Below are 26,398 nucleotides of genomic sequence, written 5' to 3' on the forward strand. Positions count from 1 at the left end.
TTGGAAACCAGGACATGGATCTCGTGCTATTTGCGACTTGTACCCTGGATGTATCAGCATCCCAGTGTTCATACTCATATCAAGACTGGAACCTAGTACATTATACTCCAAAATCCCAAAGAGCTAGCCTCTGTGCTCCTGAGTTCAGCAACGGAGCAATACAAACTTTTGTTAATAATGACATAAGCAAAATACCCGTTGACAAATCAGCTGATATCTAACCAACTCCACACTTCCTTTGTGGGGAGGCAGCAACGCTGTTATGCTGGTTGTCCGAGGAAGATCATCAACACAAACTTCAGGTAGAAGTTTTTGCTGATATTTTTCAGAAAAGTGATGAAAGCTCCACGTCCAAATCACCCAACTCAGAGAACAAATCTCCACCTAAAACAGCTGTTAGTGCCGATCCAGACGATGAGTAGTCTCTACTCTGGGGCCTAGCGTCACTGACTCCATTGGGTCTGGTGTATATCGAGTTTGTAATACTTGATTAGAGTCTTGAACATGGATCTCAGATAAACAACACAAATCCTCCTTTTACTTCATAAACTTGTTTTAGGATTTTTGGAATATTTTGATATCTCACCTATCTAGGTTCTGTGTTTGTTGATAATTTCACTCAAATAAACAGGTTACATAACGACAAAGTGGTTGTAAAAGATCCACTTTCATCTTGTGCACGACAAACAATAGAAAGCAGTACAAAAGACTGCATTAAAAGTCCCAAACGTAAAAAGTAAAGTATTTATTTTGGAAAAGAGAATGCAAATAATTTAGTGGTACTTTCAGTTATCTAACATTCCTCCAATGAATATTTGTTATCAGTTATTAAATGAACAGTCCACACTGAGAAATATGTCCTAGGAAGAAGTTAAACGCTTTTCATTATTGCTTTTATAGAGGGTATGACTAATAATCATGCTGAATAAATGGCAGTAAGCTTGAGCGAAGACATTTAAAATGTTCATGTTATATTCGGGAAATACACGTATTTTTTCTGAGATAATTGATATTTAAAGTAAACGTAGAGACATAAAACTCTCATTGAATAATAATAATAATAATAATAATTTATTTGGATAAAAAGATGGTAAAAAAACTTTAGTGGTGGATAACGACAAACGATTGAACTCATGAAGTCAGATAAACAGTTTAACCTAAAGTAAAAACAAGAAAGTAAACGAGATAATTAGAAAATATGTTTAACTCGATTCAACAAACAAAAGATTGCTGTTAAATTAGATGGGTTCAGTGTCTTACCGGTTTTCCAAATGAACAAATATACTTGGAATAAGGAAAATACCAGATTCCAAATACAACACAAAGTGCTTCTTCATAGTGGAGTTCAAATCATTTGGTAACGGATGACTAATTTCGAAGCAAGTGTTCTCCGACAATATGAACATGGTTTTCCAAGAACTGTTAATTTTTAGTGAGTCTCATGAGTGAGCTTTTATATTTTGAAAAATAAACGTCATTACATCAACGGTCCACGGTTTATATTCACAGATTTAGTAATTTTCAACAAAAAATATATAAAATTATGCTTCAGTTTAACGAGTACGAAAGGAAGTACATTTGGTGATTCTAATCATTGATTATTTTCAGTTGAACAACCATGAGGCAGTAATCTACCCATTTTGTCTCAAACATTTGAAATATATATTTATATATATGCGTCAATACAATGCTAGGATTTTTGGGGTAGAGTTTAATATAGAAAACATCTATTTACTCATTGCCACGAATATATAGGGCGTGCTTTCCGTATTAATGACTTCAAATTCTTAATAGCACTTCCAATTCAAAAATAACCATAGTGGTATTACCACAAGAACGACAAGAGTATTATTAACAATCAAATTAAATTCAGAACATTATTAATCCAAACAATCAAGCAGTCAATCGTCTAATCCAATGTAATCATATTGAATGGATATAATAAGCATAGTATGATATATTAATACAAGCATATAGTTATTACACAAATCAACCAATATTCGTATAAACACCTAAAACGTACATGGATAGAGGAGTTGAGAAATAGTTGTTCAAACAAATAGTTTTATTAAAAATATAGATATGTGCAGACTTGTGAATTCATCAAGGTTACTGTCCCAACGTAACAGCTATTTGCTGGTTTTTCCAGCTGAAGAGAAGTCAGTGACAACGATGAAGTCCAAAAAGATCAGGCCACTACAGGACCATAAACAACAACCTCCAAGTAGGAAAATTTGCAAGAACTAGATTCAATTTATTGATAATGTTATCAGTTCAACATAATAAGTTGAAACGTATTTTGCTGATGGTTTAGATCTAGGTTTAAGAAATGATTATCATCTTTCTTAAACACTTTCAGCTGAATATACCCAAATTAGAATTGCGATTAGTACTATCACACGATGAACTTACAGTACCTCCTGAATTTCACAACTAGTAATTAACTCAATACTTTCATAATAAAATGATTATAAATATTAAAATATTTGAACAAAGAATGTACATTAGAATGAAGATACTTTAATTTGGAATTTTAAGTCAAACAGAAATATCAAGTTATAAACAATAGAAAATAGCCTACACTCGAAATCACAACAGTCAAAACACTATCGGGTGTGATGAAAACACATGTGAACAGAAATTATTTTCAAGAGTTCAGTAGTCAATACAGTGACTTTTCACCTTCAAAACTGTCATCTATTATATCAAAAAACTACCACAAGATAAACGTTGTTAGTTTTAAGCAAGGCTTATTTATTACCAGTCGATTTTATCACACAATAAAACCGGTGATACGATTGAAATATATGTTGATAGACCACACGATGGGAAGATATTCATCTCCTGTTAAAGGGCTTCTTTTGAAAGTTACTTATAAGCGTAGCTTAAATCCCATAAAGAAACGTACAACCCAGTTTCATCTGCTTCCTTAAGATACGTTTTATCTACTTCATAACTCAATTAAAGGAATTCTGGTAAATATACAATCTCATCTACATGAACACTTAAACAAAACCTCTCTGTCTATATTATCGGGATTTCATTAGACATTAATGATCTGTTAAAGTCGTTAGCGCTTAACCAAATACATTCTGAACATGTATCACATCTATAGAGAACAGATTTCATTGTTGAACGGTATAACTGAATTTCTCAATCAACTAATATAAGATCTGCAAAACCCCCATAAAATTCAATAAAAAAAGTGATGACAAACAAGTAAAACTTGTTAGTAAATATGATAAATATAGGTTTAAGCAGAGTGAAGCTTTAAGAGATACTAACAAGTGATGTTGCTATTTTACGAAAAATGAGGAAAGATAAGGCTATTAAAGTGAAAGGAAGAAACTTAACAGAAATGCCTTTGAATGAGCGATGCTAGTATGAACCTCCGAGAGAGCAAGCGTTTCATAAGTGCTGATGATGAGTTACAGCAAACACAGAACCTAGATAGGTTAGATATCAAAATTGTTATATCCTAGCGAAGGTATAAGTACAGGTTACTCCCAGGACCTATTAATGGACGATCATTTTATATATATTCTTACTGTTTAACTATTGAGTAATTAGATTATGTATATCTATATTCATCTAATTACAAGCTTCATTTTGACCCATGAATTATTATTATACGAATTACTGTTCCTAAATTATACTCAGTTTATTGACTATCGTATCCCACGTTCACAGCCACATTTGACTTGATCTTGTACAAATGTTATTTTCTATTTTATGGTATGATGCGGTCTGTCTGTCTAGTATATAAGCCGAGTATGCTTGAAATATATGGTTCGCATAGATTCGTATAGCAGTAGCTGTAATCGGTGTTCTGGACTCAATTGGAAGGGCTAGGCGGACATGGGATCAATAAGGACGCTAGACTGCTCATACTAGTCGAATGTCAATGATTGTCACAGTATTGAGGTTAGAAAAGTCGTATTTCAATTGGTGGATAAATCACGTGATAAAGGCTGGACATAAATTCGTAACGAATTAGCATACGTCCTAATTTTTTATAAAGTCATAGCAAAAATATTCCGAAAATCCTAAAACAAGTTTATGAAGTAAAAGGAGGATTTGTGTTGTTTATCTGAGATCCATGTTCAAGACTCTAATCAAGTATTACAAACTCGATATACACCAGACCCAATGGAGTCAGTGACGCTAGGCCCCAGAGTAGAGACAGTACTCATCGTCTGGATCGGCACTAACAGCTGTTTTAGGTGGAGATTTGTTCTCTGAGTTGGGTGATTTGGACGTGGAGCTTTCATCACTTTTCTGAAAAATATCAGCAAAAACTTCTACCTGAAGTTTGTGTTGATGATCTACATGTATACCATTTATGGTAAGAAATTTATTTGACTTTCAGTGTTGACTTGAATCTTAATATGAAATCAAGATCTACAGATCTGCCGTCTTTATGCGTCTTAGAGCTAGCAGAGTGAAGAATTAATGAAATCTATCCTCACCCTATATCCTGTCCAGAGGTCTTTCGATTTCTTATCATAACCGAAAACAGGTATTCTAGATTATTACCTAGGTAATGATATTACTGAGTTTGTTGTGCATATTCTGTATTCAACCGTGGAAACTCTTCTAAGAAACAGTCAGAGCCTGTAATTAATGATACCCTGTGAACTATAATTCCTAGTACGCTGGCTTAGACTTCGTTGCGTCTAAGAAATTGGTTTTCGCTCCCTCTTTTTAAAATACCTAGCAAAGCTATTTCATTCTTACTTGCTCGCTCCTGTTACCCCTCATGAAAGAGCATAGGCTGACCACAAGCATTCCCCATCCAACCCTGTCCTCGACAATCCTTTCCAGTTGTTATTCATCCTTTTGATGTCTTCTTCCAATTCTCGACGCAGTATGTTCTTTAGTCCTCCTCTTTTCCGTTTGCATTCAGGATTCCATGTTAGAGCTTGCCTTGTGGTGAACTTTGATGATTTCAGCAATATATTTCCTCCAATCCACTTTCAGAGTCTTTTCCTAATTTCCTCTTCAGCTGGAAGCTGGTTTGTTCTCTCCCACAGTAGGTTGTTGCTTATGGTATCCGGCCAATAGACATTGAGTATATTGTGCAAACAGTTGTTCGTAATTACTTGTACATTTTTGATGATAGTTGTGGTAGTTCTTCAAGTTTCAGCTCCGTACAGTAGGACTGTCTTGATATTCGTATTGAAGATTCTGTTTTTGATATTGGTTGACAGTTATTTTGAGTTCTATATGTTCTTCAACTGTAGGAATGCTGTCCTTGCTTTGCCAATCCTTACCTTTACGTCTGCGTCGGATCCTTCTTGTTCATCGATGATGCCGACCAGGCACGTGAAAGCTTCCATCTCTTTCAGAGTTTCTCCATCAAGTGTGATTGGGTTGGTGTTTTCCATGTTGTATTTGAAGATCTTGCCTTTACCCTTGTGTGTGTTGAGGCCTACTGCTGCAGAGTCTACTGCTAAACTGTCTGTCTTGACCCACACTTGTTGGTGTGTATGGAATAAAAGAGCCAGGTCATCTAAGAAATGGAAATCCTCAAGCTGCATCCAAGCTGTCCATTGAATCGCGTGCTTTCCCTCAGATGTGTAGGTTTTCATAATCCAGTCAACTATCAGAAAAAAAAAGAAACGCGAGAGTAAGCAGCCTTGTCTGACACTGGTCCTTACATAGTATGTGTCTGTCAGCAGCCAATCATCCAAGACTTTGCAGTGTAGTCCATCACAAGAATTCTGTATGATTGTGACAATCTTCTCAGGTACACCATAGTGTCGAAGAAGATTTCACACGGTTCTCCTATCCATGCTGTCAAATGCCTTCTCATAGTCAATGAAGTTGGTGTATGGTGATGGGTTCCACTTAGTTGATTGTTGAACGATGATCCGTAGTGTCGCGATTTGGTCTGTGCACGACCGATCTTTACAGAATCCGGTCTGTTGATCTCAAAGTTGGGTGTCTATTGAATCTTTCATTAAATTCAGCAATACTCTGTTGAAAACTATTCCTGGTACCGATGGTAGTGTGAAACCTCTGTAGTTTTCATATTTGCCTAGATCTCGTTCCTTTAGTATATTGATGAGATATCCTTGTTCTTAGTCTGTCGGCACTTGTTCTTTTTTCCGAATCTTCCCAATGTCTGCTTTTTGCGGATAAATCTTTCAGTCTTAATCACACTTTTAATTTAAAATGACATTACCAGTTTCATAAAGTTGGAATCAGCATCTCTCACACGATACTAGTCAAACAAAGAAAAACCAGTCAAACTATGTGTGAAGTATTGAATATTTGTTGGCAAACGTTCTGCTGATTGCTCCTTGTTTGTTTGTGTTATGGTTTTTCGAGCATTTGATCGATGATTCATACAGGTGGTTGTTACATCTCAACGACTTACAGCTTTAGTTACTTCCAGAAAATTCCGACATTTCTTTTCAGATGGATAGAATTATGGTGTTTATTAGGTAAAGTGGGATAAAGTTATTCTACTTTCTACTTCTGTAAATCGAAAAAGACTTGTCTGCATTTTAAGCATAGTTTTGGCCAAATGGTTCTCCTCATCAATTCAGTAATTTGCAAGTATGAGGTTATGATTCTAATGGTTTAAATTATAATTCAATATCCAAAAGATCATCTTTACTAAAATTTCGCACTTTAGATTAGGTTTACTTATTTATAACTCAGCTGCTCTGTAATTTATTTTTTAAAGATAACTTAATCGTTATACTCAGTAATATCGTGGAACACTGGACTTGAACGAGACTAGGTTTATTGGATTGATTACATTTCTAGTGATGGATCTGACTCGAATGAAGCAGAGTCTATGCTTGAAAGTGGAATGCAGAGAAACGAGGTCAAGATAACGGTCATAATAAATGAATAAGTTGACTACGCAAACATGCTCATTACAACGAGCAAATAAAAGCATAAGGATAATAATAAAAAGAGTTGACATAGAGTGAAATAGGCAGAGATGGGTTAATGATAAATATGAGTATAGGGTTGTAGTAAGCTCATTCAACCACTGTATTATTTGTCTGCTCACCGTAATTTATACATCTAATCCACTATGTAAATTTACGTGTGAGTCTGATTGAGAGCGTGTCTGCACATCAATCTTTAATCTATTCTCTCATTGGTTTTTTAACACACAGACAATTAATAATTTATCCACGACCACTTGACACTCAAATATATATGGACTTTCAACACAAACACTCGTTTCCCTGTTTGCTCGCTTTTTGCATGCTTGCGGATTTTAATAATCTATAATAATAAACTATCTCTATAACTGGTGTTCAGGCTTTTGAATAATCTCAAGTAAATCCATAATTCTACTAGGAGATTTAGCCTGCGTTAAATACTCAGTTAACGGGATACTATTTATTGGAGTCAGATATAAAGGAAATCAACATCTACAGGTATCAATTCAATCAACTACGGGATAAGATACAAGTCTATGAATTTGTCACGCATCTGTCTCCGAATGTTTAGTATGTAGCATTGCTTCGTTCAGTCGGTGTATGAATGCTGCATACGTTGTTCACTGTGGATTTCATTTCAAGCTCTAACTTTCAATTTACATGCCTTTTTTATCCATTAAGTTCATTGGATTAACTGCATCTCTAGTACTGAGTGTGACTAATTTGCTCTCTTTCCGAATTACTTTGCAACATGTGGCACCTCGTATGCTGGTGGGCCACATTTTGTGAGTCACCTTGAAGAATCAATCATGAAAATTTAAAAAATGTATTTCAAACAGTCAACAGAGATTGATAGGGCAGATAGGCATAACGTAAACTGTTCAAGTGAGGAAAGAAATTTGTCAGGATATAGGGTACATGTTTACAAGCTAGGAGCACAGTTTGTTTCCAATCTTCGGTCTGCGTGCATTATCAAGCATTCTCAGAATTAAAGCATACTACAAAACTTACACCCTTCGGAATGCTTTAGTTTGTATAAAGGATAAAATCTTCATGTCAACACAGAATTGTGTCTACAAATTAGGGTTTCTGAGGACTGGAAAGGGGTTAGAAAGTTAGTTTCAAGTGTTCAAACATAAGACATAGCAGCTGATATAAAAGAAACTATTTACTCTAAAACATACACTAATTACTGATTAAATAGTAATAAATATCACTTTTGCCTAGTCCTTTGTTTTGATCGGATTTTATCGATCAAGTTGTAATGGTAAATACACCTTCCTAGTAAGTGTCAACTAGCACGAACTCTGTGTGTAGGGCTTATACCTGCCGACTCCAACCAGCTAACTGTAAAATCCTTCATACAGCAAACAATGAAATTAAGTATGAGAATATGATTTAGGCAGATTTGAGAGATGAGTAACCGACATTTAAAGGTAGCTACCAATTTTGAAGTTGAAACTGCATTTAGAGGTATAAATTATGGACATTCAGGTAAATATTATTGACGATAAAATCACGATCGTACTGTATTTTAAACTGTTAATGTCACTAACAGTTGTGTTAACTAAATGATAGTTAAATAAAAATAAATTTAATAATGGAACACAATAATCAAATACAAGTTCCTGTAATTCCCCTTTCGGATACAGATTTTTGTAAGGTATTCGGATATTTTTTTGTAATCCGATTTATAGTAGCTGAGGTGGGTTCCAAGCCTTTAGCCAAATGGCCATGCGCTGAGTACGTTAACTATTAAACTGCCGATAGCAAAAGAACTGCGCACTAAGATGAATTCATGAAAATCAGACTTATCTTGAATACAATCTAAAAGAAATGAGTATTAAAAGTTGTAATAGCTTGAATACAAAAACCTTTCTATGCATGAGGAAAACGTTAATATGAAACAATTAGGAACTTACTTCATTAACACGATAAGTTCGATAAATTCGACATGATGCTCCACAAAACGTAGAATGGCACCGACGACATGGTAAATGACACCCAGGACATTCAGATTTTAGACAATCGCAACTATAGTCCAAAGTTCCTAAAAGGCGGCCACGAGAATCATATAACGGATGCAACCGACTGTTAATAGTAGATGAAAACAGGAAGGTAACAAATAGATCGGGAAAATCCTTTCTTTTAGTGATAAAATGCACTGTAAGCCATGCTAGAATAACGTACCTGAGGTCAGAAAAAAACCCGAAAACTGTATTTTTTCAGTCTGAACGGACTTTGTCGTCTCGCCCGCATCTAACGCCTTTTATCAAACTAATAGCCACTGTTTGCTTTATAACTCGGACGGCAAGACGATTGAGTAATGGGTACTACTAGAATATCTTAACACAGGAGCCAAGATGGCACGAGGCTCACTGTTAATTAGTCACCAGATTTAATTCGTCTCAGATCGTCATTTATCTCTGATAGAAATCCGTGACTAAAACGTTATTTACGTTGAATCCAATATTGTCTTCACGGAAATCCCTGAGTACAGCTACGTGGAGGATCTCGATATACTTCATTTGACGATCCCGGTGGGAAGAAATTGCTGACTTTGTCGAGCTCGGTGACCCCGGTCTCAACGACAGCAACAAGGACAGTACGAAAACCACCAGTCTTATAAACACCTTGAACGGAAATTCTGAGCGGTTGTTTTTAGTTGGTATTGATGGAGGCTCCATTTTATTTAAAGCCATTAAGAGAGTATAATCAGAATTAGTGATGTTACTGACAGTATAGTTGTCAATACCACCCCATTTGTACACCAGATGTTCAGCAATAATGAACTTCCTACTATCCACATGTCCAATAAATACAGTGCTGATATGTCTTTTTCGAAAAAGTATCGTCACAGAAACAAATGAAAATACTCTAATTGCAAGCAAGACAATCTATCAACGAAATCATTGGGAATTTCCTGAAAAGATTACTTATATTATAAAGCACCATAAGTAAGAGTCTAGTACGCCGTCCTGAATACAGTGATAGTCATTTATTTACAGATGAATTTTGAAATCTCTCCTAGCAAACACTCTGTGTCAGGTCAAGAAGTGGTCTGCTTGCTACTTTGATAAGTGCTGATTTGGCTTCAGCAAACACTATTCGGTAAGCTCGAGCGATAAAGACCCTACTGCTCCGGTTATCCTTTGAAGCATCATTGAACATTCGAAGTTCAATTGTGGAATAGCTTGTTGCATTTAACGACATTGTTAGAGCAATACATTGAGATGTATTGCTTCTGCTATCCACCTCGTCCATATTTTGTGTCCTTCTTTACAAACTTAGTCGTCCCATGAAAACTTCAACTTGCATAGCCGTTGAAGAGCAAACTTGGCCACCACCCACCATGAAACGAGACAATTCGAGAAACAAACAAAATAGTCGATCACAGAAATTAGAGCATTTTACTGCAAAACAACCGATGCTCCTACTAGATTTTTTATTCTTTGGAGATAATAGCTGGGAGAGGTAAGGAATATTTCCGAAAGCAGAGACGTTGAATGGATGCTGACTGCTAAAAATGACTTGCAGACCATTTGAAATATGAGGAAAGTTTGTCCGCAAGTAAAGGATATGATGAATCTTAAACTTTGAGGCCAAATGCATAATAGATAGTGAGAGAATTTCATCTTGTGTAAGACGAAATGGGTACTCACAAAGGAATGTGAACGAAGACGAAAATATGATTAACTTCTGCATATTGATGCGCGAGAGTCAGACTTATTCTGCGGCTGGCCTGAGCTAGCTGTCCCAAGAAGCTAAAAGGACATTGTCTCAAAGAATGCTTGGCGCAAACAGGTCAGAATATTCCATTCTGTATATGATAAGTAGTGACATGGAGACCATGAGTAGTGGGCACATCCTCAAAGTTCATGATCGAGGACCTCGTTCCAAAGATGAAACAACAAATGGAAACGCACCTCTCGACTAAGATTAACGAGAAATGACCGGCCGTCCATGTTTGTCACCAGCGGCCTGTGTTAGTTATAATGACATTATGGGTTCTCCAGGAGGTTATAGTAGTTCTGTAAATGGAGGCTAAATTAGTCAAGGCGGATATAATGAGATAGATGCATTCAAGAAACGGAAATTTAGAGACATAAATTAAACTGGACAGGGCGAACTCGGGGACCTTGGACAAGATGAGCGGGGAAACATGACTTCTGGAGGATACGATGGAAGTCAATGTGAATACAGTGACATGAAGAGTGGTCGAAGTCCTTTTCGCACTAGCTGTGGAGGTATGACATTTGAATAATACGTTGGAGAAAAGGTCGACCAGTGGAATGTTGGTTTGTGCTGAACACTTCATTGAATTTAAATTTAGTAAAATACACGTAAGTAATATTTTAAAAAATCTGGAGCTAAGATAGTCTGACTCCAATCAATCTTGTGTGCGTTATCCGAGCGAACCCAACAGTTATTTACGGTGATAAGAACACCAACAGTAGTCAATGTTGAGCTCAAAAAGGTAACAAAATGACCAATCCAGTGTCCTCAGACAGTTAACAATCACATCAGTCAAGAAGAAAAGAACCAGTTAGCAACCAACTGATGAAATATGAGGACGAAATAGTTCAACAAACAACGGATCTCAGACCCGTCTAATTACAAAGACTATAAGTAAAGCTTCAGTCGATTACCTACTTTGTCAGTGCATTGAAATTCATTTAATTAAACAGTAGCTGACTTATATTGCATACAACTAGATTTCCAGTAATGCAAAAATAAAAACATTTGGGTTTATAAAGCGATATTTTCAAAGAGCATAATCCGGAAACAATTAATTGATTCATGATGAACGAAGGAAACCAAAACTATTCTATTTCCAAGTGTTGTACAATAACTAGAAGACGGTTGTCCAATAATAAAGTATCCAGATATTGAAGGATATTGGATAACTGAAATGGTCTTCAAATGAATAATACAATTTCCCTCACTCTTGTTATGGGGTAATCATAAAAACCCAGATGTAAAGTTTCAAAAAGGACTTAAAACGCTTATGCCAATTAAATGCATACAACACGCCCTGAAGCTAAAATATTAAAACTGTTAGTTGCTCAGAATTATAATGGAAATTGACATAGAACATTAATTTACTCTGATGATTTATAACTAGATTTAACGCTCATTTGTCTGCGAACACTTCGTGTCATATTTGCTTCGGACCAACCGACTTCTAGTTCTTCCATCTGTCTACCTGGGTTAGTGAATTTAAGGCGATCAAGTTCTCGACTATCAATGGGAGGAGCGACGATAATGCCGTTTGGATCGTCAACATGATTTTTTCTAAGCGGACTGCATTTTTGGTGGTCTCCGGAACCAGACTTACGAGCTTTGGAAATCCGTTTAGCCGAAAACTGAAGTGGTAGATTCCCTGATGGAGAAGGATATTCCTCATTAGATCCCATAGTCCTTAAAAAAGTGAAATAAACATGCATTAAAGTTTCTAACAGATCCTGACAACAACAAAAATGATACGTATGGCTGACTTACAACCAGTACTTGACCAGATTAAGTTTTGAAATAGAAGAAACCTTTATTCCAATATCTTGGTGACAATATGAAAGCAGGATCAGCTAAAGGCTCCGACTACTGATTCATAAAAACATATTCACGAAAAACCTGACAAGACAAATGAACCAGCTTTACTTGTTAGGTGGGCAATATTCAATCCAAATAAACTGATTCCCTGTGATAACCTGATGCTTCTCTTAGTGGAAAATATATTTGTTTAATTATGAATGATCCTATTGCTAAGTCTTTAGTGGAATGAATTGAAGAATACTGTGTACGAAATTTCGAAGTGAAGTTAAACCATGAACTGAAACTAATTAACTAAATGTTGGTCATTTACAGTGCAAAAAGGTTAAGAAAGTGGGATTAATCGTATTTGACTGAGAGCGAAAACATTTATTGGTTCTAAAGGTACTAACGTCAGTGTACCCGAAAGTTTCATTAACACAAGATTTATTGTTACTAAAAGATGGTTGTTTTGCAAAGTCAATTATTTTGATGTTTCGTCAAAATTTATAAGTATACGTTTAATTTTGATTTCAGATTTTTAAACAAACTCGATTTCAAAAGATTTGAGAGAATGAGATGAATTCTGATGGCTGATGATTCCTAGCTTCAGTTGATAGCATACATGATCAGAAAACCCGAAAATACGACGAAATAGTTATTAAGTGGCCTCTTTAACGGTATCAGTTTGGAACAACACGATAGTCCTGTACAGCATTCTTTCATACCACGACACCATGTCATACACCGACCACATCTCTGCTCTTTCCAACAAGTCTAAGCATTGGCAAATAATGAACAACATGGGATTCGCTGGGACGACATTCATAGTGCATATCCAAGCCACAGAATTCGGTGTTTCAAGACGGTAACAATCTAACTGCAATCGAACACACATCCCCGAACCTCTGAATTCCTAACATGGTGTTACCAATGAATGTCAGAAATCTTTCGAGACAACGATAGTCACTTAAAATCCTCAACTCGGAAGCCTGGTTTTATAACCATACAGCAGAACGCGTTGTAGACCCGACCTTCTACAACAAGACCAACGTCACGAACGCGCCAAAGATGCCCGAGTTTGAGATCAGCCACTCTGTATTTCACTATACGTAAATTAATATCATCACCTGAACTTAAACAGCTACCCAAATATACAGACTTCTTGACTACGTCTTGCCGCCCACTACCAAGAGTGAGTGCAGGTACAGGTTCCTGTTAGTCCTGTAGATGTGCTTTGCACTTAGGTGTGGGGCACGTACCATACCTACGGACACTTCCAACCAAATTCGAATTGCATGGCATGGGTATCCTCGCACAGTAAGACTACATCATCCGCATACTCAACATGGAAGTTTTCCTTCAGGTAATAGATACCCATCGCTACTGCATACTTCTATCAAAGCTGTTTCCAGAATGTCACTTTAGGCAAAGTTGAACATGAATAGTGAGCTTGGGAAACTCTGTCTAATCCAACTACTCGAATGGAATTAGGTAGGGTGGAGTGGTTTTATGCCCTCACACTGACTGAGGTGTTTCTATATAAACTCTTCAATATGGTAATGAACTTCTCAAGCACACCCTTTTTCAACAACCACAGAGGACAGTCCTGTTCAACGAATAAAAGGAGATCCTGATATCGAGGAAAACAACGATGCTTCGCCTTCAATAAGTATGATGGTGATGTGGCATTTAGCAGAGGATTGAAATGTGATCAACACTTCTTCAACCAGAACGAAAACCAGCTTGTTTCCCTCGAATCAATCATTCAAGGGTTCTGAACAATCTATCAATAATTTGAACCCAATTGGAACTAGACTTATCGTCCAATAGTTATTGCGCAGATGACGTGAACCATTTTAAAGGTAGGGAAGACTGTCGCTTAATTCTAGGATGTCGAAACATTCTTCCAAACAATCCAGTCAGTTTCCTGACTAGAGGTTCTCTCGACCATCCTCAAAAAGACCTGAAAGTAAATCCTCCGGGTTTAGTGATTTATGGTTCTTCAGAAATTAGAGTCCTATGAGGACTTCCGAATCGCTCGAAGAATCAGTCGTCACAGGCGACTGAGGACAAAACGGTCTGACCGATGTCGCCAAGACAGCAGACAACCCGAACTGTTCCTCGAAGAACTAAGTCTATCTCCTAAGACATCGGTGGATGCTATTGATTGGCATCCTATCAGCTTCATATGTCATTTCCCTCACACCACATTTCTTGCTGCCAGTGGTTCGGTCGAGTTAGAAGAGCTTTTGGTAGCTATCAGATGCCTTTTTCAACTAGTTAGCATGCTCCAACCATCAGGCTTCTCGGTCCTTACGCAAAATTTCCTTATGTAAGGGCCCGCGTCAAACTCGTGGTTAGTCGAAGTAGACCGACTTGCTTTAAGGAGTTATAACGAGTCTATGTAAAACCAGTGTTTATTAACCTCGAGCAACTTTAATCACAATTTTTTATTGCGTCATGCAAATACAGCCAGTGCTCATCTTTAAATTTTCGTAAGTTGATAACTAGTCTTGAACCTAGCCCAGTTCGATATTTGACTGAGACGGAAGCTGAAACCGGCTTACTTACATCAATCCGTTTGATGATGAACTTTTGGGCCATTAAAACTTAAGATAAAACTTCTGAAAACGAGGGCATGATTGGGCTCCAGGTAAGGGCTCCAAAAGGAACGACAGTCCCTTACACGACCACACCTGTGGTAGCTGGTTGCTATGTGATCAGTCTGAGTCCAGTGTTGAGATGCAGAGGAAGGACGCCAGGTATCGCATTGGCAATGACTGTCCCGAAAGTTAGTAGTGGCTAGAGACAGGTTGTGGTCTGCATACAGCTACAGGTGGAGGTCACCGTTGTCTGACTTGCGACCAGTGATTCCGCATTGGCTACCCAAACGACCCTTTTGTGTCTAGAAGCTCCACCTGCGCACTTACATCTCCGGCTAACATCACAGTATCTATCGGACGCGCTCCCCGAAGATCGCTTAACCGGTGGTAGGGCTCATCCTTGATTGAATCCAAGCTGTGATCTGTTGGGACGTAGGCTGAGATAACGAACAGATAGTTTCTCACACCAGTCTCTTCGCATTTTGATAGGGCTTTCTGATCTAATGGCAAATAATCAACCATTAGCAGAGGATTAGAGCTGCCTTTGCTATGGTATTTAATGCGACACCAACGCCAGACAAACCGGACGAAGATACCTCTTAGTCCCCGATAAACGCACGTGAAATAAGTCTTCCGGATCAACAGATGCAGAGAGAACTCGGGAAATCCTGCTAATCTTAACTATAGGCGTCGGATAGACAACGGACATCGATATTGAGACGATTCAAAGACAGCCAACCCTAACTATTTTCCGATCTCCAATGATGTGTGAACGTTGAACGAGTCAGTTTGAATGATACACATAGCTTTGGAAAGTCTGGTTAAGGATCCGTATTCGGTCGTAACAGTCGACTTCTAACCAGTCAGTGACTTGAGGTCGTTTAGATAAGACGAAATTTCCACCAGAGGAGTGATGTGTGTGTTGTAAAATAAAAGTAAACACAATGAGAACAAAAAGAAAGAGGGGAGCAAGGAGACGTAAAATGAAATTTTAAGTAACTAAGTACTTATGATGGACGTGTAGGTAGGTAGCGGGAGAGAGAAAAAGTGTTCTATTTATTAATATTCATCTTCATAGTTGTGCTCTTTACTTTATTAACCTACAAAAACCTAAAATGTAGACCGAGAAATTATATTACTTAGTATATAAAGACAAATCGAACATCTTGAAGTTTGATTACCTTAAACATCTGAAGGTTAAATATCAATACATGGAAAACAAAGAATACATTATTGTAATGCAAATAGGACTAAACTTAACTGAATCCATGATTTACTAAGATAAAAGAGGAGTCATATTTAGCTTTTGGGTCCATATAAATAAATTTATACATGACATATAACTTCTAAGGATTAGGAAAATCGCACTAGATTCTGAACAATCTAGAGCTAGAACACAATATACTGAACATCTGTCGTAGTCAAGCAACGTAAAAACTAATATAATCTGTTACCCAATCCCAAAATAAACGTTAGCATTCACTTGATTGAAACAACATTACTTATAGCATATTGAAAAACTGAGTTGAGAAAAATGTAAGTTGATCAACACGCAAATCGCTAAAGACGAAACTCATTCACACAACTGTTTTCAAGGAAGAAGATATGTTTGTGAGTGAATAAGAACAAAAGTAATATAAATAAAGTATTAATAGCATGTAGTATTGTACTTAAATATAAAAAAGTCGTATTGACTCAAACCAATATGTATTAATCATTGAAGTTAACAAACAATTGTTTTTAATAATAGTGAAGAATGAATGACATAAACATTTCTCTCATATCCTCAAAAAAAGAAACCCCAATACACTTTAAGGAAGCAGTGACCGCAATAGTTCAGTGAACCAGTACATTACGATGTGGAAAGATATTAGATAAATGGAAAGAGATTCAAATTTTGAGTAAAATAATGATTACTTGTAGTATGACAGCGTGAACAAATATTAGATACACCATAAGATATTGATGAACAGCTAATTCAGTGCCAGAATCAGCTGTAGCTTTAATTAGTTCTCGCATTACACCAACCAGCTTAAAAGAAAAAATTGCTGGCAACATATGGCTGAATAAATTCAGAAATTCAGTTGTAACAGTCTTCGTGACGTGATCCTATTTAGTAACGAAAAAGAGAACATGTGCCTTTAGTGTTATATGTACGATTGAGAACACTATAAACATTACATTAACTTTAAAAAAAACACCAATTTTCGCAAATAAAAACCGACAAGTATTATGAGACAAAGTGAAACGACTTCACTAACAAAGATCTTACACTCCCCCATAAGTATTAATTTTATAAACCAATTATTTTATGTGAAAAATCCAGTAAACAGCTTGGTTTGCTGATAAAGAATAGTCATGACTACTTCCCACAACTATACAAGTTCAGTTTCTAAAATAACTTCCCGACTGTAGCTGCAACCTTGACGTGGTGGTCGGGCTTTCCTGTCGTGATGAACCAGTCGGACTATACCGGCAGAGAAAATCGTTCCTCAAGTTTATACCATGTCCGGCAGGTAGGTTGAAGAGTGATAAGACTAAAAGCAGCTAACTTAATGTCCAAGAGCGAAGTCGTACTGCTGACTGTACAGAGGTGTGACGGCAATAAGCACTCAAAACCATTGTATTCATAATCAATTTCCTTTTTCAATTCCTAGCATTCTTCCTACCTCGACCTTGAACTCCGAACTTCCTCCTCAAGTGTCACAATGACTGACGATTCTTGCGAGCGAAATACTGTCCCAGGTCTACTGAAACCTCACTCCAAAATACACATTGGAGCTTTCAACGTACGTACCCTACTCAAATCAGCCAGCAAGCCTCCTTGGATAAGACCCTAGAATCTCGTACCACTGATATATGATATAACTCCGAAACACGCATACAGGATACAAGTATAATCATTCATTTAACCTCACTTTGTCAAAACGAGGAGCCGATAAGATACATCCTTCGTTTATCTGGCTGCCCGATGGCAGGTTCTAGTGGACGGACGGGTGTAGGCATGACACCCAAGATGGGAGCTGAACAAGCACTTTTAGAATGGATCCTTGTTAACAGTCTCCTATGAGTTGTTTGGCTAAACTGCTGCATAAGAACTCGGAAGGATGGAAACACACGCTGTTGCCTTTTCGTCATTTCTGCCTACGCTCTCGTTGACTGCAGCCCGGATGAAGTAAAAGATGAATTTTTCAGAAAGCTTTCTGAACTTCTTCAAAAAGCTAAACATTCAGACATAGTACTCGTAGCAGGTGACTTTAATGCCCAAGTAGGTAGCTTAAGCCAAACAAAGACATTTAGGTAGGTAGTTTTGTATTCTGGTTCAGAGAACAGATAATGGTGATCGTCTGTTGCAACTGTGGTCAGACAATCATTTATTCTTAACAAGCACTAATTTTAAGCATAAGGAGAGATATTATCTAATATAGTAACTCTGCACCAAACCAACAATGGACTCAAATAGACCATATTACCATCAGTCATCGTTGGAGAGGCTCGATTGAAGACTGTCGCTTGTTCTGGGATTCATGTTTAGACTCTGATCATGCTGTAATACGAGCACGTATTTGTCTGTATCTTACTGGACGCAGAAAAGCCACATTAAGAAGACCCATTAGAGTTGAACTCAGCGACGAGAAGGTCAAAGGTACATTCAATGAATAACCAAAGTCACACTTAGGCAACTTCGAAAACGAGGCTGACCCGGATATTGCTTGGAAAGATATAGGAACAGCTGTGGAAACAGCAACGACATCTATTAGTTATTTGAAGTTACGAAAAACCAGTGGATTTTTGCTACATCTATTGCACTGATAGACTCTCGTAAACTTATCCTATCAGGCTCTGAACACGATGAAGAGCGAAAAAAATCAGATTTAGATTAAACAAAAGTCTACGGAACGATCGGGAGCAGTGGTGGGCAACGAAAGCAAAAGAGATGGAAGAAGCAGCGGCTGTAGGAAACACAAGACAGATTATCAGAGTAATAAAAGAAACCGGAATTAAGAAGTCAATTGTAAGCGAGACAATCTCGGAAAAAGACGACACTTATCTGCTCTCAGACTAGATGTTTCGAACGATGGGCGGAACATTTTAAGGAGCAGTTCAGCTGGGTTTCAACTACTCACCATTCCCATACAGCCTGAATAAAACATTGAAATAGGACCCCCGACTCTAATTGAAGTTCAAAGGTTATAGTTAGTCTGAAACGAGGGAGAGTAGCTGGTCTAGATGGATTAACTCCAGAGGTCTTTAAAGATGGAGGTCCGGTTTTAACGATTAGGTTGACTAGCATTTTAGCTCAAACCTGGGAGTTGGAAGTAATTCCATATGACTGGTCGCAATCACTGATCGTCACAATACATAAGAAAGGATCAACATCATCCTGTGATAACCATAGATGGATTATTCAAACTAATATAGCACTTAAAATACTACCCTCAATAATTTTCGGACGCTTAGCAAAGACTCGTGAACTGCAAACATAAGAAAATACGGCTGGCTTCAGACCTTGTCGTGGCTGAATCGACCACATATTCACTATTCATCAGATCATAGAACACATGCGTGTTTATCGGCTTTCAACAGTGATAGCTTTTCTTGACTTAAAAACAGAATTTGACTCTGTAGACCGAGAGGTTCTGTGGCAGTATCTGTCATTGAAAGACGTGCCTCAGAAGTACATAAACCTTGTGAGGGCTCTTTACTCGAACACTACCAGTTGAGTCAGAGCTTACTACCATTGAGCTAACTGCTATCGATCCGGTGTTCATCTTGTGCTAATGAAGTTTGGCAACTTGGACCGATGTATATATGTGCAGGTCCTACGTTGCTGCTGACTGACTGACTCTATGATGACTTAACGAAAGTGATTGCGGAGTAATCATCCACAGGGAACATGTACAACTTGTTATCAATAGGATGGACAAAATGATAATAGATCTTTAGTAATAGCAAAACCAGTCGTGAATCAACTCAAATTGTAGTGACAGTAATGATACTCCCAACAATACTTCAAGGTGGGAAAATCACTTCTATTAGCTCGACTGGATATGGTATCAATAGCCTCTTTAAGTTAAACAAACTTGGATAAAGACTCTATGTAAAAATAAACTACGTGCGTTGAGCTAAAATTGATGTCTTCTATTAACCTGATGAAATCAGTTTGACATATGTAACGTAGAACCTGGTACGTATGTGCATCGTTCTACATTGTTATGCATCAGTGCAGCGAGATGAAATCATCGAGAAGGTAGTAGCGGCGTTAGTAGTGGTAGTCAGTGATATTAAAAAGAAAGCAGGTATGAAGAAGAAAGACTGAGTTTGAGCAACGAAAGGTATAGAATAACTTTAAGATTCAGAATCTAAGGAAGACGAGGAGTATATACATCTGCTGCATATAACTGGACTCTAGCCATTTTACCCAGCGTCTCTAATTTTTGATTAATAGTCTCGCGGACCGCAGATAGGAAAACAATCACGGTAATTCAGCCTACTCTTAAAACGGACAACATCGAGCATAGTAGATGGTAATATATGTTGCCAACCAGTTAAGTTAATGAAGACTGATAATCCTACCAATTGTTAAACCATCTGTCTAGTAGTTACGTCGAACCTCAACACTACTTAGTGGTCACAATTTTTTGAAGAAATTCATGATCAAATACTAGTGAACTTCGAACTCCCTCTACTTTTGAAAGCGTTTTATAACCATAAACTAGGAGAAGAAACTGCTGTGGAGCGTACTGTTTTTAATGGTCAGGTGGATATCAAGCTTCTGCTACAGGTGATGCAAGTCTGAAACAGTTAAAAGAAAATTTTAGTTTCATGACGAGATTTTATTAGACCCTAACCTTCCAGTTAAAAAACATATGGAACTCAAAATAACTGTCAACCAATATCAAAAACAGAATCTTCAATACGAATATCAAGACAGTCCTACTGTACGGAGCTGAAACTTGAAGAACTACCACAACTATCATCAAAAATGTACAAGTTGTTACAAATAACTGTTTGCGCAAGATACTCAATGTCTATTGGCCGGATACCATAAGCAACAACCTACTGTGGGAGAGAACAAACCAGCTTCCAGCTGAAGAGGAAATTAGGAAAAGACTCTGAAAGTGGATTGGAGGAAATATATTGCTGAAATCATCAAAGTTCACCACAAGGCAAGCTCTAACATGGAATCCTGAATGCAAACGGAAAAGAGGAGGACTAAAGAACATACTGCGTCGAGAATTGGAAGAAGACGTCAAAAGGATGAATAACAACTGGAAAGGATTGTCGAGGACAGGGTTGGATGGGGAATGCTTGTGGTCAGCCTATGCTCTTTCATGAGGGGTAACAGGAGCGAGTAAGTAACCTGTCAGAGCTAAAGAGACCTCTAGGTACAGTGATCAATAACCTTGATAATTTCACTCCCCTTCATCAATCTAGGCGCTGACGCAGACCAGTGCTGAAGGAAAATCTAGTATATAAAATCAGACACATGTAAAATACTCTTGCACTGTTGTTTGAGGTGTTCAGAAGACTTTACTTTGTATTAGTCTACAACAAACAGACCTACATCATCTCCGTATTCTTATCTGACGAGTAAACCATTTGGTTAGATAAATCCTGAGAATTCAAACGAAGGTGTTTACTTAAATGACATCTATGATGAAGCTTAATAATATGTAGTTTTGACGAGTACAACTCCACGTATCCATTTCAGATTACAGTTCGCCATCAGCACTGAATGGGTCAGTAGTGTTCCACCAAAAAGTCTTTCATAGCTTATTTACCTCTTCAGAACATTTCTTAATTACAAAAACTACAATAAAACTCAGAGTCGAATACTACCTTTAGGCCAAGAGATATCACCATTCCTGGGCATCGAGGACCTGAAAATAGGCGAATATTTGGTGGATACATCTGCGTCCAGATCTGAAGCCAGTCTTGTTTACTTAGATTTGCTACTTACAAGCTCTAATTAAACGTTGGATGATTATTAAGACTAATACTTTAAACACTATATTGGTCAAACGTATTCTTTTATGCTGATCATGAGGGACTGGACCACAATCATTGAAAATGTCGTGTCAAGCCATCAGATCTAGCTACCCCCTTGCACTTCGAATTCGCTAAGGCCTTTCCTACTACGTTAAAGACAGTTCTTGTGTAGGCTTTTTTCAGTAAATCGTCATTGTGACCAGTTATCAGTTGATAACACTGTATCATTGAACATCACGTTTACTGACGTGCACTTCTTAACATTTTAACAATCCAAACGTGTATCAATATAACACACTCAGGAATATTTTCTAAAACACAAGTATAAAAACCATAGAATGGTATATTTAGGGTTAAGGAAAATAAACAATCTATTTTTATTCATATCACTTAAAGTATTACAGATTAGTTAAGTTTATTCTGCATATCCTAGCCACAAAGTCTGCGTCTAAAATACGTGGGGTTAGACTAACAATTAAACATCTTTGTGAGCCACTGTTCTCTGCTGTCGCTCCTCACTTATTATAAAACCTCGACCTTTTTAATCATCAAATGTTATTTGTGTTATAATAAAGTATTAGGTAATCTAGTTATGTTGACTCGTTCTTTTTTATAAATACTGGTAAATTGCCTTGTGGGAGGGCAAAACTTTAGTTTTCTCTGCGTCCTCTTGGTAATAAATGCGAATTAATGCGTTACCTTACCATTTAATATGAATAAATAAATTAATCTGGATGGTTAAAAAATAGAATGTGAAGTTTGATTTTTAAAACATATGCCTAATAAAATTAAATGAATAAAAAAGGAATCATTAATAGTCTTTGATAGCCTACCATATCTAGATGTATATTCGTGTGTCTAATCGCCATCATTATCCTTTCCCTGCAATGCCTCAAACTCCTCATTATGAACTATCGTTTGTTTTACTCTTTTGAAGCAAGGTACACTCTGAATAAACATGTTTTTTCTCTTTGGTAAAATATGGACGAGCACTTTTATCATTAGTTGCCGCTCCCAAGTTTGAAAATGGAAAAGTACTCTGCTTCTACAAACTCTTCAGAAGTGATGACTACATTTGTCTGGAATTTAGTAGATTTTAGCATGGGTTACATACCCCGCTAGTCCGAGAGCAGTATGTGTGAAAGCTTGTTCAAATTAGTTCACTAACATGAACTTCACTATTCTCCAAATTTTCATTAGTTTACTACGTGTTAAGTGCTAAATTTCTGAACAGCTTCAACAGTGGATCAAACTAACAATTAAGTGAGGATTTCTGAAAGTAAAAAAAACAATAGTGAGGAATCTAGAAATGATTTTTAGTAGAATAATTTTGTCAGTTTCGAAATAAAACGATAAGACAACATATTTTCACCTCTGTTTTCAAAATATATTGGATACTGCAATGCCTTATCCCTTTCCTATTCCCAGTTAATCCAAAAGACAGATTAAGCCCTTTAGATTTTCTAGTGAAATAAACCGACTTTTCAATATTTGAGATTTGGAAAAAGCCGGATTAACACTCCGATATTCAGCTGACAAAAAAGTCGTGCGCTACCGGCCTCAGGCAGTTGTCCCTTAGACTCTGAGGTCACGCCTCCAGGTCGTTAACACCGACATTAATTCAACTTCTTTTTCAGGTCCATCAATAAATACCCTTCCATGGTGCGGGCAGCCAGGAAGAGAAATCACCCCTCATACCTGTAACAACACACTAGACCAAGTTGGTCACATTTAAATCCTTCATACACCTCCTAATAACTCTCTTATCTCCACGACTATCCCTTCTCATGTTCCTTTATCACCTCGCACCGCTAGGGCAAACGATTCGAGTACGCGGAAGGTGCTTTTACAAATAACATTTTCCTAATCTAAATTTAGAGAAGTTGAACTCCTACCAGGAGATTCACTTGTTGACTTAGAATATGCCGATGACATAGTTCTATTTGATAAAGACGCTGACAAAATGCAGTCTTCTGACCACAGTAAGCAACAATGCAGGCATGTTCGGGATGCGATTCTCCCCCTCGAAATGCAAAATGTTACTTCGGGATTGGGTTACATCGACACCCGAATTAATGATATGGAGTGAAGTAGTTGAGCGTGTTGACCGCTTCACTTATCTTGGGAGTCTCACCAGCCCTTGTGGTCTGGTGTGTGACGAAATCTCAGCACGGATACAGAAGGCTCGTCTAGCTTTCGCCAACTCGCGTCATTTATGGTGCAGGAGAGATAACCGTCTACCAACCAGAGAACGGATTTACTGTGCAGCAGTTCGTTCCGTCCTACTTTATGGCTGTCAAACATGGCCGGTAAGAGTAAAGGATATTCGTAGGCTACTGGTATTCGATCATAGGTGTCTTCAAAGCATTGCTCGTATATTCTTGGACCACCGGGTAAGTAATGCAGTTGTTAAGAAACGGGTACTAGGTAAGGATGGCGAACCGATTGATGAAGTAGTGAAACCTCATCAGTTGAGGTGGATGGGACACGTGTTACGTATGCCCAACCACCGACTGCCCCGACGTGCGATGTTTTATGGTGTAGGAGTAGGTTGGAAGAAAGCTAGGGGCGGCCAGACCAAAACGTGGCACAAATCCATGAAGTCACTGACAAGTGGACTGAGCCATGTTGGTAGGTGTAGACTACCTGGTTGGGATCCGCGAGATGATAGCAGCCGATGGTTACAGACCTTGAATGACATGGCTCAAAATCGTTTGCAATGGCGAAGGTGCATCCACTCTCTGTGTTCTACCAAATTCTAATCTTCTGAATTCTTCATGTTTCTATTATTTTCTCTTTTCAAATTTATTTCACTGGATTATACTCCTTCAGTAATCTCTTCAAACCCCAATCATTCACATTACTGCTTATACTCTTACTACTTCTACCACTATGGGACTTGAATAGACAACTGCATCTCTGTGCAAATGTGGTATGGCAACTTTAATTAATGTACGTACGTACGAAGTTCTACGTTGTGACTGACTGACACCTACGCCATTGTGATTGATTCTGAGCCGTCAAACAGAGTCTCCAACCATTGATTACGATAGTGAAGCGGACCCCAACCAAGTAGCCTGCACTTACCAACATGGCTCAGACTAGAAGTTAGTGACTCCAAGCACTGATGCAATGTTTTGGTTTGGTCGCTCTTAACTCTCTCCCAACCATTCCCAATACCAGTCAGCAATGAGCGTCGTGGTAATCAGTGTTCAGGCATACGTAACACGTGGTAGCATTAAGTAGCAATGCAAGGATGTTTGGGATATGTTTCTCTCCCCTCTAAATGTAAATTGTTACTCCAGGACTAGCCTGAGTCAACACCTGAACTAGGGATAGGGAGTGAAACGCTCAGTGATGCTTGTCGCTCACTTCACTTATCTTGGAATTCTGATCAGTCCTAATGGGTTGGTGTCTGGCGAAATCTCTTTGCACAGCTTCAAAAAACTCCTTCGGCTTTTGCTAACTTACGTCACATGTGGCGAAGGCGAGATATCCATCTACCAATTAGGGGTGAGTATACTGCGCAGTTCACTCTGTTCTACTTTACGGCTGCGAAAAGTGGCCTACCAAACTGTCCAGATAAAACTAGGATCACATAATGTCAAAATCTAGTCATATTTGTCATTATAATACTTTCGATATTTAGCGCTAATGTTGTGGTTTATACTTACATATGTTTACATTCATTAGGGGCTATGTAAAGATTAATAAAGATAAGGTGGTATATGAGTTTTTCATTTACCAATATACACTTAATCGGACTCAAAACATCTCAATACAAACATTTACATATAGGTGCATACTATGTTGATTAACATTTAAATTTTAGTAACTTAGTTATCCGACAGCTAACTAATCCACAACTGATATCGTAGAAACACAAACGAATTTCATACGGTGCGAATATGATTTCTGCACGACTCATTAGTGACGCAAAAATGACCTTGAAAATACCTACCTACTTACCAGCAATATATGAGGGTTATACATTAGTGCGGGGGATTAGTATTAGTATTTACAGTTGAACGTTAGGGTTAGAAATAAGATTCAATGTTTCATCACGAACTGACATCAGTTATAGTGCCTAAACGTTATCCAGTCAAATTGTAATACGTACTATTAGGGCAAGGTAAATAAGTCAGTGCGCCTTCAAACCCGCCCGCCGTTTCGTTTTAGCGACCTTAAACGGCCTGACACGAGGCGGTCACTCCGTATTTCAATTGCTGAGGGTCTGTTGAGTAGCACGAATATCAGGTTTTCTTGTATGAAAGTGATCTTTCGATACAGAAAAACCAAAAAATCCAAGTCTTGTGGTGCACACTTTGAACCTATTGTTACTTCGTAACTTCCCAACCTCCC

The 26,398-nt window shown here is 37.7% G+C and overlaps 1 protein-coding gene across 1 annotated transcript; it reads right to left on the minus strand.

The window, feature by feature from the left end:
• Positions 1–731: 731 nt before the first annotated feature.
• On the minus strand, positions 732–26,216 carry Smp_044470 (hypothetical protein). Its single transcript, XM_018788639.1, has 7 exons — positions 26,157–26,216; positions 23,151–23,309; positions 22,870–23,115; positions 16,961–17,152; positions 12,015–12,373; positions 8,831–8,999; positions 732–1,157 (listed from the first exon to the last, which is right to left on the minus strand). The coding sequence occupies exons 3-7, from the start codon at positions 22,939–22,941 to the stop codon at positions 1,140–1,142; spliced, it is 810 nt and encodes a 269-aa protein (XP_018654162.1). The 5' UTR covers positions 22,942–23,115; positions 23,151–23,309; positions 26,157–26,216; the 3' UTR covers positions 732–1,139.
• Positions 26,217–26,398: the final 182 nt, after the last annotated feature.

This window comes from Schistosoma mansoni, chromosome W (genome assembly GCF_000237925.1).
Source record: "Schistosoma mansoni strain Puerto Rico chromosome W, complete genome".
Lineage (NCBI taxonomy): Eukaryota > Metazoa > Platyhelminthes > Trematoda > Strigeidida > Schistosomatidae > Schistosoma > Schistosoma mansoni.

Coding starts and splice junctions, on each gene's coding strand:
- Smp_044470 (XM_018788639.1), bottom strand. CDS start 22,941: ATGAGGAGTTTGAGGCATTGCAGGGAAAGGATAATGATGGCGATTAGA. Junction 12,374..16,960: donor TTCACGCTGTCATACTACAA/GTAATCATTATT, acceptor TGTTGTTGTCAG/GATCTGTTAGAAACTTTAAT. Junction 9,000..12,014: donor TCTAGTTATAAATCATCAGA/GTAAATTAATGT, acceptor TACTATTAACAG/TCGGTTGCATCCGTTATATG.